The sequence below is a fragment of the Branchiostoma floridae genome, chromosome 15, assembly GCF_000003815.2.
Source record: "Branchiostoma floridae strain S238N-H82 chromosome 15, Bfl_VNyyK, whole genome shotgun sequence".
NCBI classification, from domain to species: Eukaryota; Metazoa; Chordata; class Leptocardii; order Amphioxiformes; family Branchiostomatidae; genus Branchiostoma; species Branchiostoma floridae.
Genome location: NC_049993.1, coordinates 10,718,764 through 10,736,953, shown reverse-complemented (window position 1 = coordinate 10,736,953; position 18,190 = coordinate 10,718,764). Strand labels below are relative to the sequence as shown.

Here is an 18,190-nt window from a genome sequence, read left to right as displayed (position 1 = left end):
GTTATATGCATAGCTTAATTGGGGTTATACAGTGACAAAAATATAGCACAATTAATGCTGATTTTGTACCATACTTTCCGAAATTCTGTGATCATCCAGTATACAAGTAATAAGTTAATCCTTCTTCTTGTGTAAGTAAAGGATTTTTCTCTGCCAATAACTGCATATATTGCTTTTCCAGATGACACAAGCCGTGTATTTCTTAAGCACAAACTGGGGGTGAAGGGTTCGGACTACATCAACGCTTCGTTCATCGACGTAAGATTGAATTATTTTAGCTTCTCTCAAAACAGATTGGGTTTAATTCAAATCTACATGTATTTGCTTGGATCTCAACTTTAAGCAACATTTGTTTTTCCACAGGGCTACCGTGAGAAGGACGTGTACATCGCCACGCAGGGCCCGCTGGACCGGACTGTGGAGGACTTCTGGAGGATGGTGTGGGAGTGGAACTCCTGCTCTATCGTCATGCTCACCGAGCTCAAGGAGAAAGGAGGCGTAAGCCTGGAAACGCGTGTTATTCATTGAGCAATAAACTGTTAATATAATCACCACAAATGCTGACTTGTACCAAAAGTATAGATTGTCAACACTAGCAAATTTCCGCAATATACGACACTTCATGGCCTGGCATAACATATTTCCGATAAAGAAAACAGAAATAAACCAACAATACCACTGTGCAGACAATACGAAACATGAAAATACACCACAAACATTTTATTGAATAATATGCGTACGTCACATAAGGTAACAATGCATTGTATTAGACATTTTTTTCCGAAATGACATAGGAACTAAATATATAGAGCAAACGGAACAGTTTTAGCAGTGTGCATGTAGAGAATAGGACAGATCTACTTTTTATGTAAACAATTTCGTCACAGCCATAGCATAGACGCTTTAACCTAACAACTAATTTGCACGTATTCAGAGTAAAAGTGCCCGTTACTGGCCAGAGGAGGGGCAGATCCGGACCTTTGCAGAGGTGGTCGTCACTGCACAGGGCGTGGACAAGTTGCCTGACTATGACTTGCGTACTTTTACCCTGCGACACACAAGGGTAGGATACCAGTCAATGATTTGATAGATGCAATCATGTGTTATAATAACTGCGATAGGGTGAAAAAAGAAATCTGGACTTAACAAACAAAATACACCTACTTATATAATAAATGCCATCTGTCAAAACAAGGGAATGGAAACCCGCACGGTGCAGCAGTTCCACTTCCACGGCTGGCCGGAAGTCGGTATCCCTGACCACGCCGCCGGGATGATCGATCTGATTGGTCAGGTCCAGAAGCAGCAGCAGCAGTCTGGGAACGGACCAATCACCGTGCACTGCAGGTAAGAGATGAACTGCATTGCGGCAGTGAGGCATAGTGTGATTTTTACACTTAGCAACGGTAGAACAAACTTTACATGCAGTCATTACACAAAATACTGCCAAAATCGTGCAAAATATTCCAAGATGATAAATAACAAAAGTTGATGCAAACTTATATTCAAGCCATAATTGATCATCAACGTATTGATATTTTTATTGTATTACGTTTTTACGCAAAAACAGTCTTAAATGTTTTCAACTTGCCATGCGTGTTGTCTGCAGCTCAGGAGCCGGCCGCACGGGGACGTTCTGCGCCATCAGCACGGTGCTGGAGCGGGTGAAAGCAGAAGGAATCTGTGACGTGTTCCAAGTCGTCAAGGCGCTCCGGCAGCAGCGGCCTCACATGGTGCAGACACTGGTAAGAGCTATCCTCAGATGGCATAAACCTGATGTGGCCACTTTTCCTATTACATAGAATCAAAAGGTGGAAAAGTTGACATCGGGATGCTTTGCCTCGATTTGATTTTTTTTGTATCATGAACGGGGCCAAAGTCATCGACACTGCCGTGAAATAACGTGTAATAACGTTATGGAAAATCAAGGTCATCGGCATGGATAGATTCAGATCTCATAAAAAATGTTTACTATAGAAAATGATAACTGCTGTTGTTTTAATCCGCAGGACCAGTACCAGTTCTGTTACCAGGCAGTTGTGGAGTATCTGGACAGTTTTGACAACTACGCCAACTTCCGCTAGAAGAAAGATTAATACTTTTGTTGCAGGCAGTAACCGCGCAGCGCTATTGTTTAGTAAGGAAACAGTTAAGTGTAACCAAGTTTCCACCAATTTTGAAATACATTATAAATAGACTCTATAGCACTTTTATCACTATATAATGTAGAATTCGATCTTCATAGATGATGGTATATATCGAACATGTCAATTTAGGATGGCAAGACCTCAAAGGAGGATATATGCTGTCAGAAAGGATGGTCAAAGGCTTTGACCATCCTTTCTAATAGCATATATTTGAATCTTTTTGAGTCCAGATCTGAATCTTGTTTAGTCCAGAATTGACAAAGCTTCCGGTATATATCAAGTTCGTTTAGTAGTATGAACACTAAACTAGCTACTAGACAGATACTTTAAATGTTTCCTGAGTCATAGCATATAATGTGAGTTTGTGATGCTACAAATATGTGAGAAACCATCAGTACACATCAAAACAACTAACATTCAAATACTCTTTACAAATATATGAAATTGTAACATATTTCAATAGTTTCACGATGGATTTCAGTAATGTATGAAGTTGTGAACAAAACAGCACAAGTCAGTATTACACATATACAGCATATTATTCTACCAGCCAAATCATGTTAAAATGTAAATGAACCATATGTATCAATGTTTGTGCTGGCAACTGTTGGTATCGAATCCGGTGGACGCAAAGCAAGCAACCAACATAGAACATGCAGTTTCATCACAACCTGCGAGATGGCGTAACTGTTCGGCCAATTTGGCAATTTCTTAATGCTGAGGGTTACAAGTAACCTGCCGGGTATAATCCCATATCATCATACTATAATTCTATATCATATATTGCATTCTCATATGTGCTGCTTGTTGGCTACAAGTTTCTATGAATAAAGTTGTCTAACGTTATCAGCAGTGTCAGTCTCAGTGGCTCTGTCATGTATAACCATGCTGTACCAAGGACCTTCAAGTTCGGTGAGGCATAGTCTGGTGATGTTTAACCCGTCTAAGCACTAGTTGATGTAAAGCCCTAACTCAGATATATAATTGAATTCGAAAATTGACAAACCAGATGATGTGGCTAGAGAGGGGGAGACCGAATAGAAACGTGCACCTGCTGCAACTTGCGCTAGTCTGCCCCCACCTTCCAGAACAATTGACATGTAAAGGTTCTACCATCAGATTAGACTGTATAAAACAATAGAGACAAGACACCACGTCTAAGATCACTTTTCACCCAGCAAACTTTGACCGAACATTCTGCAAACGATAGAGCATGTGCACCTGCTAGTCTGCTGTTAGTTGTTAGTCTACTGTTAACTTTAGGCTGTTCTCCGGGCTTCCTTCAACATTGTTACGTTACACAGAATGATCTGGAAAGGTCCAACCCTCAGCTTCGACCCTGTACAGGAATAATGTTGCATAGATACATGACAAAAGCTTTCGCAAAGAGGAATCCCCCAATGCGACAGGTCCCCCAAAAAAGTTTGGCCCCAAATCTCGCCGATTCTTGCGAGAGTGGGAGGAATGTCACGGCACATGCGCACTCGTGCCATAACATTCGCTCGCCATTTTGAAGCGAGTAGAGCGGCCGGAGTCCGTGCGGTTCTGACGGAAAACACGGGGAAACATGTCGTTCTTCGCGGATAACTTCTGGGTAAGTCATATCCCCATGCTAATTCGATGCAGTTTTCTGTGGAAAGTGACAGGAATGTATTTAAATGTGTGCAGCGGGCGATCGAACGGAAGGAATTTCGGTACCGCATTTCCGCCCACCCACCCAGACAGGCCCAGGGCGCCGGTCTTGTCCTCAAGAATAAACTCAGATTTCCCTCAGTCGATACCTTATACATTATACACCAGGATGTTTGTCAACTGAATTTGGCTTAGATATTACCAGACACGCCACATTAAAATCCACAAGACGTTCATTTCACACGATGGGATGATGTTCTTGTAAAGTTCTGTTTAGAATATCTTCAAATTGAAGTTCAAAACCTCGATGAAGGAGAGACACTTTTCGTAGTACAATGTACTACTATACAACCAGGTGATTAAGATCAAACTTTTCTATAAAAAGTTCGCAAGTCTGTAGTTACTGTTGACTGTGTTAAATCGAGAAATTATCCTAGCATACTATATAACACCTGAATGAAGATAATGATAATACCTGAATATGAAGTTAATAGTTGACGTTACAAATATGATAGAGAACGTGGGCATTTTGCAACCATTTAGACGCTACAAATAACCAAGAACCTCCTTGAAATAACTCAGGAAGTTATTCAATGTCTTTCTATTTAGATAATGTGTATGGGATGTTTCCAGTGACCCTGCACATCAGAATATTGATGAATATTACTGTGTATTTTATTGCTTTAGTGTAGTTTTATCGTAATCATCATGTTTCTAACAGTTGTAATTCTAGCATCTAAATCCGTCCCATAAGTTCCTAAGTATGAGATATCTAATTGGTTCCAGGATTTTCTAGAAGTTCCATATATAAGATGATATGCTTGAAAAGTACTGTGACAATGGGTCATGTGCTATATGTACTAGTAATATTATGTTGCAGTTTACGTCAAGATGTAAAGAAAAACATGATTTCATTTGGAAATTTCAGGGTAGTCATAAGAATGAAACGAAGCCTACGAGAATCAGTATTAATGTCTACTATGGAGGGTACAGATCACCAATAGCCGGCAGGCACCTACAGCATTCATAACATGTCAGAAAAAGGCTGTCAAAAGTCACCTACCTGAAGTTTAGTCGTTGGAAAACTCATATTGGCAGAAAAGTATGGCTTCTAAACTGTCCGTCTACGAAATTTGAAGCATTTTCGAACAGTGCAAAGGTCATCAAAGCAGCTAAACGCACCCTAATGACCTTTTGACCTTTGGAGGACAGCATCAAAACAATGTAAACAACACATATTCTATACTGCCCAGGAAGCCAAAAACATGGCTAAAAACATACTTTTTTCGCAAAATGAAATAGCCAGAACCCTTACCTGTGATTTTCAGCTCCAAAATGCCAACATTTCCCAAGAAAAAGGCCTCTAACACTTACTTTTAATAGACCAGGTTCTATGGCATCATTTTGCCGGGTCTGCGCATGTCTCTAATGGTGACCTTTCACCTGTTACGCCACAGGGTTTAGGAATTGACAGGTGACAACACCTTCACAGACAGCCTGAACTTGACCTGGTAACAGCTGTGTCTGTAGGGGATAAACCATAGATTATGGTTATGCTTGAATAGATTTCATTTCAACTGCTAAAAATTTTGCAGAGTTTGTAATAAATGAATTTAAACGTCGTAATATCAGGACTGCAGTACAACTTACATTTTTGTATTTACATGAGGTTGGGGCAGTTTGGCATTATCAGTTCACCATAGTAAATATAATGATTCACCCCTAATTGACCCACTTATGAAAGGTTGACCCATTGTACTTACATATTGGAAACAATATGAAGATATGCCATTTCAAATTCAACTGAAGGTTACTGACCTGATTTTTCTTCAAGATCCTTACATTCATATGATATGTTATTTAGAACTCTACATGTAGTTATCTGAACAATAGCAGACGTTTTTGTAGATTTTTCCAACTTGCATTTCCCTCTTGCATGTACTGTCAAGGGAAAGGTCAGGCTCTTGTTGTTAGCAGAGACAAAAGTCTTGATTGACAACTGGAGGAAGTTAGGCCCAGTCATGCTGTCCTGCCTGTTGGACACAGATAAGGCAATAGTAGTCTCTGATCTAGGCTTTACGAGGAGTACACATTCTGGCGCTTTCCTATACTGCTATAGTTACTCCTGAAGACTGAAGTATACCACTACTGCAACAAGTACATGTACTAGTTCTAGTAAATTAATGTTGATTAATGTTTTTTTCTTGAATGCACCAAAACTCCTCAGTTGCACCTCAAGAGTACCGTAATACTCTAGTAGCTACTACTACAGCTACTTCTACAGTACTACAACATACTATTACTAATGCAACTGTGGCTCCTACATCACAAATCAGAATTGAACAATCGGACTGTAAAAGCTGTTACGATACAATCATCACAGGTTGTTTAACAGTCAGATTGTTCAATTCTGATTTGTGCTGATCTACAAGATGAACAGTCCAAAATTGATGTAAGGCTAGATAGTAGTAGCCCCTGAATAGATATACAAGCAAACACTTTAATTTTTTTTTTAGAGAGGTGTGACAATTAGTGAATTACCTCTATGCCCCTTTGTTTACACTTGTGCTCTGCTGTGTTGTTTGTTTATGGCAGTGTTGTTTGTTGATCACACCCTGTGACCAGAATTGTGCCTGCTTAGAGTGAACAAGCCCACTCCACAAGGAAAGATTTTACCAAAGAAACTGGACACTTGGAGACAAATGATTTCAGACAGACATGGAAACATGAAAGGGGAATTTGGAACTGTCTTTTAGATGTTTTCTGATAATATTATTGCATTGTAATTTGTACCAATTATATTGAGTAAGTGTGTTTTAAATGTGTGCAGATTTACTATTTAGTTCTAACATCTCTTAAATCCTTTGCATAGTATATGTGGATTAAAGATATATTTACGTAATGAGCCCAGGAATGCATAGACATGAAACAGGTGAATTGTGGAAAACCTTAAAAGGTGCATCACATGATAATCATTTCATCTCTGTACTGACTTGTTCAATAGACTGTTTCTTTTACCCAAGAAGTCATTATCTTATGTTATGATTGTTTGTTAGTACTAAACTCTGACAGTCCATCTTGTTTCACATAGAAAGTATAGAATAGGGGTCATATACATTTTGTATAGAACAAAGTCCGCCCTACTCGGTGTTTGTTCAAGTAAATGATGAGCACACTTCAAAGTTTCATAGGTCATTGCAGAGAGGTTTGCTTGGCTGGTCACTAGTGGTCAGCCAACAAACCCTTTTGCTAAATTGTAAATGGGACTTTAAAAAAATACAGTGAAACCAACCATGAAACCAAGCTTTAGAAAAAATGAAAGACCCAGGGTTGTCTCCAGCTTTAAATTTTTTCTCTCCTCATTTCATGATATTAATTTTCCTTCCTATTAAAAGCAGTGTAATTTTAAAAGCAAAGTTCCATCCCAGAATGATGGGACGGGACCCCAGTAGATATTCCAGGAGATTATGTCAGTCATCTTTAAGAATGCGATTTTATTTCCCAAGTTGGGTCTCGAGCTCCTAGAATATTATGTGGTTTTGCCATTTTTGAGTCAGGAGTTTGCAGTACTGTATTATTACTGCATAGGCAGGGTAGATGGAATGGTAGAAGTAATGGCCATGTAATCAAGATTATCAACTCCAGTCCATGCTGCCCTTCAATTTGATTACCACTGGAGGCAGCAATAGATCAAGCAGGACAAGCTGTGTTTGGGGCACAGTTTTTAGGGACTGATTGGGGCTTTAGAATTCAACCTGTCATCCCAACTCAGACATGTAGATTTTACCCATAGGCAGTGATTTCTGGATCGATTTTGGGTGCCCCGTAGTTCTATCATTGATGGGGACAGGCAGGTAGAATTAGGGTTGGGTGGAATGCTTTTGAAAAATGCATTTTTATGATTGAAGAATATTCTCGTAATTTCTAGCTACTGAATCAAATCCTAGTTATAACAAGTTTGAGACTTTGACAAAGATAGATCAATTGATTCTTGAAGTCACTTTCGTTCTACACAATTCAGGACTTGTGGTAGTAACAGATACCATACAAAGTAAAAAGTTGGCATCAAGTTGTAGAACATGATCTTGATTTCAAGCCGCCCACACGGATCAATAGCTGTACATAATGTACATGTGCAGGACGCCCCTGTAACCCCAGAAATATAGCTGTCTGGGTTTTCATCATCTCAGTAGTGTTCACTCCATCCACTTAATCTGATCACAAGGGAAGGGCTTAGTGTTTAATACATGTCTGTGTAGACTAGAGCTGTCAGGGCGGTGGTGGCTTCCATACATATCAGGCTTTTACATGTACTCCACTCCTACATTACTTTGTCCTAAAAGGAACCATAAACTTGAAAGACTTTTGAAGAAAATTACACATAATCCGTTTCCAACAATATTGCCAGTGCAGGCCCCTTTATAATGAGGGACAAAAGATATAATGTATAGCTTTACCGAAATAGAACAGCAATTGTTTAATGTTGAGGGAGTCAATGTGTTTTCAGCCCTGATTTTTCCCACTGGGCCCTTTGTTGTAAGTTGCATAGTCAAATAGATACCAGAGAATTTTGGTGCTCACACATGTGTGAAGAATTGATTTCTTACTTAGTAAGAAGACATAGTGCAAATGTCCGTTAAATTATTCAAATGTATATCATAGTCACCCCAAACAGTAACACCTGGTATAGGTGACAAAGCTGTCATCATTACGCTTGATAACATAACAGTGTTGCATACATCAAAATACATCAAATTTCAAAACAGTCGGCATATTTTGTACAATACAGATTAGCTGGGAACTAAGGGATTTAAATGCTATTCCAGTTAATTCCTTGCCTCCCACCTATGTCTCTTTAAAATCTTTGGGAAAATTCATAGGGTCTTCAAAGGGTAAATAAAAGTTCATTATACAATCCTTCTGTCTGGCCACTTGATTTGATTGCTACTAGTTATGAATTTTCAGTGTTTTTGTAATTTGGCAAATATGTTTTATTTTGCTTTTTGGGAGGTAACTACATGTAAAAGGGATACAAGATCTAGAGCACTCAAACACAATGAGGGAGATGTGTATAAATCATATATAAATGAACTGAATTCCTAGAATTCTGTTTATCAAATGTATTCATGAATGAGTTGTTTTGTCTATATTTTTTCAGGGGGAGAAGAACAATGGGTTTGATGTGGTGTACCATAACATGAAACATGGGCAGATCTCAGTTAAGGAGATGGTGGAATATCTCAGAGAAAGGTCAGTCATTTCAGCTTCTAGTTTAAAATTTAATTGTTAGTCATTAAATTGAATTGAGAAATATTTAAACTTTGCAAGTGATGTAAATGTATGTTAAATGTTTTTTTCTGCTTATTTAATCTATGACTATGTTCTCACAATGATTTGTTTTGTCTTCAGTGCCAGTGTCCAGGAGTTGAACTCCAAATCATGGAACAAGCTGGCCAAGCAAGCTGCTAACAGCAGTCAACAAGGGTGAGTATTCTATATACTCTTGTGTACAAATATAGCTCTCATGTACGTGCTTCAGGTGATGATAAAGTAAATTTTGTGTAACAGGATGTTAAAAGAAGGTATGTATTTGATAGATTCAGAAAAAGAATATGTACTTGAAGCAGAGGCACTGTGCAATGGGATGCATGTAGCAAAGTCTATATTTTTGTTTCACACTGAACCTTCATTTGCACAACATGTTTGTAAAGAAACAAAGTGAAGAATCTATGGGGTAAGTGTTTTGGTGTGCTTGAAGTCACCTTCTAGAAGTGCCACCTATCAATTCAGGGTAGAAGTGCACCTCATGCTTTTCTGGCACTTGTCTTTTTGAAGCACGAAGACAAACATGTCTGATTTTCCCTCCTGTTCCAGGACGTTCTCTCCTGTATGGCAGATTGTGCGCTTGATGAATGAGAAGATGGCGACCGTGTACACAGAGCTGGTGCACAGGCTACAGGAGGTGGCCAAGGAACTACAGAAGTACGGGGAGGAACAGAGGAACAAACACAAATCTGTAAGTCAGGTTATAAAGTACTTCTGCATTGGTTAACAGTTTAGAAAAGTTTGCTAATATTCTTCAGATATGTTAGGAAGAGAATGTATGATTGCCATATGTAGGTTTACTAGTATCTCTTCTATATATTAACTGAAAAATGCTAACATCAATATGTTGCAGTAAGTTCTGCTCTAGTATTACTTGTGTAATAATTTTTGTTAACTTGCATCACCTTTGCAATCATGTTGTATTAAGATCATTAAGTCCTCCTTGGACAGCCCTTAACAATGGCCCTTACTGTAATCAAGAACAGCCCAGAATAGACTGGTAGCTGTCCCTTTTTTTCAAGTGGATTCACAGATTTTTGGAAAACTTTTTTTTCAGGTAAAAGAAGAAGTGCAGCCCACAGCAGACGTGGTGACAAGTTTCCAGAGCACAACTGCTGCTGTTCTCAAGGTGATGTCTTTATATGTGTGACTTTCTATAGACCTTTGACAGCATGTTTTACAGATAGCCATTTCTGTTCAAGAATTTTACATTTTATGCTTTATTTTACTTTTACATGTGTAATGTGTACTGTAGCAAAGTACATTTTCCTCTGTACTATGTGCTCTGACAATGAAGTACATGTAATGCTACTTGTATTAAGTGGTTTTAATAATAGTGCTTTGTGTAGCTGTAGCTTATTCTTGTAAAAATCTGTAAAATAGCAAGTTCTTTTCTTTGCAGGCAAAAGAAAACTACAACACAAAATGTCTTGATTACGAGAGGTTAAAGAGAGAAGGAGCTAGTCCAAAAGAAGTGGAGAAGGTAAGACGACATTGTACATTAAAGAAAATAAGTACAGGTCTGTATGGGACAGTTTAAAAGACCTGTAATGTTATATTAATGTAAGTTCAATGTATTTAGTGTTGGAAAAGTGTTGTCATGTTTTCCTTTGCTTACAATCGCATAAAAGGGAACATTCTTTATTTTACAAAATTTGAAATTTCACTGCTGTTCTCGGGTGGTTTGGGTTACTTACTGTGTACCTTTGTCTTATTCCTTTGCAGGCGGAGGCGAAGTTTACAAAAGCAAGTAAGTATCATTTCTTTTATTCTTATAATTTGGAATAAGTAAGAGTTAGATTGTAAGAAAAATTATGCAGCATTTCCCAGCTATTCAGATATTATATTAAGTACATAAATGTACATGGCTTACCAGTTTTGACTGAAAATTAGTCATACATTGATATGAACCAAAAACTAAACAAACAGATTTACTACTCCTTCTTTTAAAACTTCTACATAATTAATCCCATTTCTATCCCCACAGAGGAAGACTACACACAACTTGTTGAAAAATATGAGAACACTAGAGTAGATTTTACCAAGAAAATGACAGACTCAAGCAATGTAAGTATAAACTTGTTCCTCAAAGTCATTTATGTAAAGTTCTGTTATAGATTTGCCTAATGTTGATTCATTTAAGTTCAATCAAATATGAATGCAATAATCCAAGTTAGTTATCATTTGTCTTAGGCTATACTTTGTATTAAATTCCGTATATTCACATTTTAGTAATGTGTGAATGAATTTCATATCTGATCATTTTATTAAGATATATCTGCATTGTACATATATTGGAAATATTCCTTATGTGGCAACTGGCTAATATTAAAGTTACTAAGCTACACATCATTATTGACAAGCAGAACAAACTGGAGATAAACACCAACAGGGTATTTCTGCTGCTAACTCTGATATTCCTCAATTTCAGCAATTTCAAGAAATAGAAGAAATCCACCTTAGTTATATGTTTGACATCATCGCTAAATATGCCCAGTGTTTTCACCATGCACACTTCACAATAATGCAGGTAAAGTCAAAGAGTTTATTCATTGTGTATTATTGTCTTTTTTGAGCAGTGCAATGTTGTTTCATCTCCTAAAGTTGATGTTAAGGTTGCTGTTAAATGTAATTTGTCTTTAACATTCAAATATAAGATGTATGTCCCTATGACAGTATCTAATGTTTTGTCACACTTGAATTTTCTGATAAACAGATCTTTATTTTCTACCTATTCTTAGATTGAAGAAGACTTTAAGAGGCAATCAGAAGATCTAGGCATCCAGAAACTCATTCAGAACTTTGCGGAAAGCAAAGGCACAGGCACAGAAAAGCCAGGTAAGGAACAGCACATTCACAAATGTACATGGGGAAGGAAAAAATAGCCATTAAAAGTACATTGTAGATTGAATATGTTTTCCACTTTGCACTTCACTAGTTGTTGCTTGATTGCATGAAATACAATTGTTCATGGTATAGTAAAAAATGGACCTTAATTTAAATGTTGTGCATAAAAATGGCTCAGCCTGGTAGTTCAGTGAATTTTTTAAACTAATAGTATTATATTTGTCTAATATTTTAAAAAAAAGTAGAACAGTTTCAAAGTCTAAACAAAATTATAGCTGACCATAGCTAATACAGTAGAAGCCGCTTAATTGCATGGCCTATTTGCCAGTGAATTTCGTGCCATTATATAGCTTGTGCAATAACGCGAAGTTATCTAGCTGCTCCGCACCATCACATGACTTTGGGATTCCGTGCAGCTAACAGAAGTGTGCGTTTATCCGTTGTGCAATTATTAACTGGCTTCTACTGTATTCTACTTGATACAATGTATGATAGATACATGCACATACATGTTGTTTAGCTGTTTGTTCTTTACCTCTCTGTCCAGCTGCAATAGAGTTTGAGGAGTGTGACCTGTCCTCCCTCCCCCCGGCCATCTCCATGGAGTCTGTAGAGAACAATGGCAAGGAAACACCTGTGGTAGAGAAGGCCGTGGACAAACTCACTAAGAAGAAAGAAAGTAAGTACTTTGATTGTTGGTACCAGCTTTTTTACAAGATACTTTTGAGCCCGCTGGAAGTGCGGTGTGAAGACTAGCCGACTGCTGCCTACCCCTTTGTCAGGGATCCCAGCAGCGGTATAATCAAATAGTAGATATTACTTCTACTACTACTGACTGCTGCTACTTCTACATTTTGACAGGAAGTATAACAGATGGTGAAATGAATGTGGTTTGGCTGGACACTTGAAGCTATACACAGCTCTTATCTCTACATTGCTCTCCATGGGGTGAAATATAATTTTGATAACATTCATACTTACATTGAAGAAAGGAAATCTGTAAGGTTGTATATATACAAGTAAACAGTAAGGCTTGACCCTGATGTGCCATTCATTTATTGAAAAGTGGTCCTGTGGCTATCTGCTGCGATGCTGGTCCTGCAGTTATGAAAGTGACTGATAGGTGGCACTAATGTGCTGCAGGAATCACATTTTGGCGAAAAGACTACTTATATATCCAAACACTTGATAGAACTTAATTATAAAACATGTTAATCAAGGCAAGATGTTTTCAACCTTCCAAAGATCTTTTCATCTATATTTATCTCATTTTGGTGTAGTGAAATGCCAATTTTGCATTGCACTGTTTATGAGATAGCAATGAAATAACATTAAAACAAAGTCCTACTTCCCTCTGGGCTCTGGAATCTCTATACATTAAATATTCTTAAAAATAATGCATATCCACCTGTATTTTTAAGTTGTTATTTCATGGTTACAGTTTTCACCGAGTCTGTCACATCTCAGTAACCCTCACCAATGATAGGTCAGCTTACCTGATACATTATGTAACAACTTTGGCCCGCCCCCTGAAAGGAAATCAATCACATATAACAAAATGTTCTGTCACAGATTCTGTGTTAAGGAGTGTCTTCTATTGATGGCTGATTGTGTCTCTATTGTTTACAAACAACTCTATTGTGATATCATTTGTAAAGCTTTTTCCCTAATCAAGTGTCAGATACCATTGAGCAGAGATGTTATCAGCAGGCATTAAACTTACTTCTTACTTATTCATCTAATCTGTATCTAATTATAGTTGCTGTGAATATCAATTGTTGTATAACACATTCCTAAACTTCTGTATTAGATTTAGCATATATTATTCTGTGACTTACTGTACACCCCCTCCCTTGCAGTTGTATCAAGAAAATGCAATTTGCGGTTCCTGTTAACCCCCTGCAGACCCTTGTGTCAGCAGTGGTCACAGCTGGGATGGAGCAGGTTAAGTCAGCTCATCCTGTAATCAATAGTGGTAATCTGCATTGACTGTGTGGGTTGGTGCTACAGATAACGCCTCGCTACTTACTGTGTATGAAATACTCACTGCACATTTAGTTTTCACAGTGATTTTCTACTGCAAAACTGTCACATCGTGAACATGTATTTGGTCTTCTGCGTACCCCTTGCTTTATCTCAAATTTGAACTACTGTGAACACCTCCTTTTCCTGTCTGTGTGAAGTCAAGTCCCAGCAAACTGAAATGAATTTACAGTAACATGTAGCTTGTATAAAGGCTAATCTTGGGCAACAGCATTTTTTTCTCTCTAAATCATGCTTTTTTTTATAAATTCCTAATTGGCCTGGGGTCTTTACAGGATGAACATTATACAGTACACTCAATGAATGGAAATGGCCAATGCCATCCATAATCAGACGAAATTTAACATCTATACTGTGTGATGAATACAAACTACTTCCAACCATTGCATCATACAGTATATGTAGAAATGTATCTACCTGTCTTGACATTTATGTTTTCTGTAGAAAGCCTGGTTTATGTTGACATTAGTGCTTAGGTTCATCATGCCCAAAAATGTTTATCTATTGCTGTCCCTGTTTTTTGTCTAATTGAAATGATTTGAAATTACAAGTGAATGATGTGCTGTTGAGATCTATAGGTCCTTACCCTAAGTAAATTCTCAGTTTTTGTATACTGGTAATTGAAAAATTTAAAATTACCAGTAAATGATGTGTTGTTAAGATCGGTAAGTCCTTACCCTAAGTAAATTGTCTGTTTTTTGTCTAACTGAAAAGATATTACATCTACAAGTGAATGATGTGTTGTTGAAGTCTGTAGATCCTTACCCTAAGTAAATTGTCTGTGTGTGTATGACTGGTGTTTATTCAGCACCCTCAGGCTTGTTTATCTCTGTGCAGGAGAAAGTCCTGATGTTTACCCACATTCCAACTTAAGGGTCAAATACAGGATCAGCGAGGTTTGGAACGCAGACTTGTTTTTCCAAGGTTTTCCCTGATACTTGCTTTTTCTTTTTTTTGCTTCAAAATTCCTACTTCTCTGCCAAAAATCTTTAATTGTGGGGAATTGCTGGTTTGCTTTGATGGTTGAAAATAGATGCTGTTTTGAAGCTGATAAGCTTGTCGAGTAGACCCTGCCCAGGATGGATAGCACATACACTCTACTTTGAACAAGATACTGGCATGCGTTGTATGGAGTCTCCCTATTATTCAGAGCCTGCTGTTGAATTATGTATCACATGTAATAATTCAGGTCCTGGGGGAATTCTCCCGCTAGCAGATTGCATTCATGCACTTGTGTCGGTGCAATTTTATTTTCAAATTGAGGAAAATTTCTACGCGCCTCTTGCAATATTGTCGTAATCATTAACCCTATGAGGGAAAATTACTCCCAGAATGCCATGGGGCATGATTACATATGCGGGGAGGTGTGGCAGTGGTAGTCCCAACCTGCAGACAATATGAAGGTGAAGCAAATTGATTAATGAATAACGGGGGAAATCGATGACGTCAGGACGCCAGTCCCGTGCAGGACGGTACATCATCATCATCCCCGTCATCCGTGCAATGTAATGACTGACCGGCTCCACGCCGAGGTTGTGGGTTTGTCCTTGTGCTCGCTCCGGATTATCCAGCAAAATGGAGAGGGAGAGGGAGAAGCCGAAGAGCATGGAGATGGAGTATCAGGAGATGCAGAACATGGAGGACCCGGCGCGCGTGGTCCAGGTGTCCAGGAAAGCCGTAACGTGCGGATACATGGCCTGGAGAGCGTATTTCTATGAGCGTAAGTAACGCGAGGGCGGATGGAGAGATGTGTGATTGCACACGGGCAGCCTTGATTAATATTGCATCAATGCAGGTAGTGCAGACGGTTGGGGATTATTACTGTAGCGCTGTTTTTTTCTTCTTTGTAGATACATAAGCAAAACCTGCATGATACTAAAAGCACTGCTGCGTCACAGTTGGGGCTTTTATTGATTAAAACTGAAAGCACCACACATAGCTTTAAATCAGTCTTAGCCAACAGATTTTAGTATTTTCTGTGTACATTAATACCCTTGTCTCAAAGCAAAATTGGGTGTGACGTATACATTCGTTTTTTCCTGTGTCAGTAGTATGGTTCTGTCATGCGTCATGGCTCTGAATTGTTTGGTATTCAGTCTGCATTAGCAGGATTTTTGTCTATTGTATATTTTCACCTGCTATTTATTTCTATTGAAAGTTGGCAGTATTGATTTACATGTATACTGGCAACATCCATTATATATCATAGGACCATGACATCAGTACATGCATAGTCCCTGTGGCTTTAAATTTTGTCTATTTAGTCATTTTTTTGTTCTAACTCATTTGAGTTATAATTTATGTTTTGCAGGCTTTTAAATCATATTCTATAGATAGCAAGTAAGAACAATAAGCGTCTAGAACTGTTGAAAGAAATAATCAAAATCTAATAATATCTATTGAATATGCACAGCAGACTGTTAGTAATATGACTGTTATTATACAAACTATTACTTAAGGCTGTCTATGAAAACATTGATTGTACAGTTTTGATACAACATGCCACATTAGATGACCTGTGAAATGATTTTAGAACAACAAAAAGCAATATACTGTAGCCTAGAAAGCCTGTTTTAACAGTCTCTTTGAAAGGATATTTTGAATAAGTCCTAGGGTTTCGTGTTTCATTTTAAAAGCAGTTTGCACGGAGAAAAAAATATTTCTGACATTTCAATGAATAAGTTTTGTGTTCATGAAATATGATTGTTGTTTGAATGTCGTCAAAAATTGGCAAATCAGTCAAAAGTATTCTACACACAAATGTATGTTTTAGAGTGCTTCATTAGTCATTGTAAAATAATGGAATTTCTCAGTAATTGCACAATTTACCATATGTCCAAATTATCTTCTAATCTGCTAGAAAAATATCTGATTCTGCTATAGAGCACATATATGTCATCATCCATTATTGCCCAACATCAAAGAGATTTATTCAGAATGCAGGCCAGTACAGTTTCTTGTCACATGGCTGCAGTGCCCTGTTCATAGTCATGACATTGGCAGATAACAGAGTTATTTTCAGCCAATATTTCTGCCTCCAGCCAGAACTGCTGATTGCCTGGTATGATAATCCTGTGCTTGTAAAGAAACAGCAGACATGTAGGTCTGTTTAACCAGTCATACATTCATGTAATTCAATGTGTTATATATCAAAAATAAGGATATTAACTTATCATATTTTGCATCTTGCCCTATTTTTTTCCTCTTGTTGAATTTGGAGTTATTTTGATATACATTTATTATCGTGATTTGATCCTTCTTTATAAATCATGATTAAAGATACATGTACTTTGATTTGTTAGGGAAGAAGATCAGAATTTTTTTCCTGCATTTTGGGATTCAAGATGTAAAAATCATGAACATGTACATGTGTGTCTTGCCAAAATTTGCTGCATTGCATGATGGGTCAGATGCATGTCTTGTCCCTTTCATCTGTCAATCATTTGGCAGAGTACAGCCTTCTCTGATGAGGTCACTGGCTGAAGGTCACCCTCTTTCATGCATGATCATTTTTTCTGTCCTTCCACTCTTCTGACCTCGACCGGGGAAATGGAAGTTACTGTTTTCACATTTAGAGTCCAAAATGCTCAGAAATTGAAAAATATTCCTTCTGTTTTAGAATGTATGTGAGGTCATGTAAATGCAGTATCAGCATCTTTATGTTGGAAAATTCCCAACTTTTATAGCAAAAATCAGAAAAATGTGAATCAGTCATTCACATCATTGCAATGTGTCAAGCTCAAAAGTGTAAGATCATGTTGGCCAGGACACAGGAACTGTTGTAGGAGCTATGTTACTGTCAAAAATCCAGTTGCTAATAGATATGCTGTTTAGATCTTCATACATTGTCATAGAGTCTTTTGAAATCTGTGAGTAGAGATGTGCTCAGACTGGTAGAAAATACAATCATTTCACTGACTAACTTCAATGTTATAAGATAACTGGCATGATACATGATTTCTTGGTGAGGTGTAGCTCCAAGGTGACCTTTCTGTTCATTCGTATCCTGACACAGATTATAGCTGTATGGATGCTGCACAGCTGCAGGGTGCAGTAGCTATATTATAGATACAGGCCCTGGGCAACTGTGTGATAATCAAAAGGTATAAAGTCCCCCAGGGTTTGTGGTACATGACTTTGTATGCTCAGTTTGAATGGTCAATAGGCCATATTCTTCATACCTGGTCAGAATCCAT

General features: G+C 37.9%; 2 protein-coding genes across 2 annotated transcripts in view; both read left to right on the top strand.

Moving 5' to 3' along the window:
* LOC118431255 (receptor-type tyrosine-protein phosphatase delta-like) overlaps window positions 1-2,993 on the top strand; it is a 42,700-nt gene extending 39,707 nt beyond the window's left edge. The window contains exons 29-34 of the mRNA XM_035842360.1: window positions 182-258; window positions 364-498; window positions 935-1,063; window positions 1,196-1,347; window positions 1,610-1,745; window positions 2,010-2,993. Coding sequence (XP_035698253.1) covers window positions 182-258; window positions 364-498; window positions 935-1,063; window positions 1,196-1,347; window positions 1,610-1,745; window positions 2,010-2,084 — 704 coding nt within the window. The 3' untranslated portion in view covers window positions 2,085-2,993. The remainder of the gene's footprint in view (window positions 1-181; window positions 259-363; window positions 499-934; window positions 1,064-1,195; window positions 1,348-1,609; window positions 1,746-2,009) is intronic.
* Window positions 2,994-3,561: 568 nt separating this feature from the next.
* LOC118431471 (F-BAR domain only protein 2-like) overlaps window positions 3,562-18,190 on the top strand; it is a 30,020-nt gene continuing 15,391 nt past the window's right edge. Inside the window, 12 exon segments of the mRNA XM_035842712.1 lie at window positions 3,562-3,741; window positions 8,938-9,029; window positions 9,189-9,263; window positions 9,654-9,795; window positions 10,162-10,233; window positions 10,507-10,587; window positions 10,830-10,854; window positions 11,092-11,171; window positions 11,536-11,634; window positions 11,846-11,942; window positions 12,499-12,630; window positions 15,505-15,714. Of these exon segments, the coding sequence (XP_035698605.1) occupies window positions 3,715-3,741; window positions 8,938-9,029; window positions 9,189-9,263; window positions 9,654-9,795; window positions 10,162-10,233; window positions 10,507-10,587; window positions 10,830-10,854; window positions 11,092-11,171; window positions 11,536-11,634; window positions 11,846-11,942; window positions 12,499-12,630; window positions 15,505-15,714 (1,132 nt within the window). The 5' untranslated portion in view covers window positions 3,562-3,714.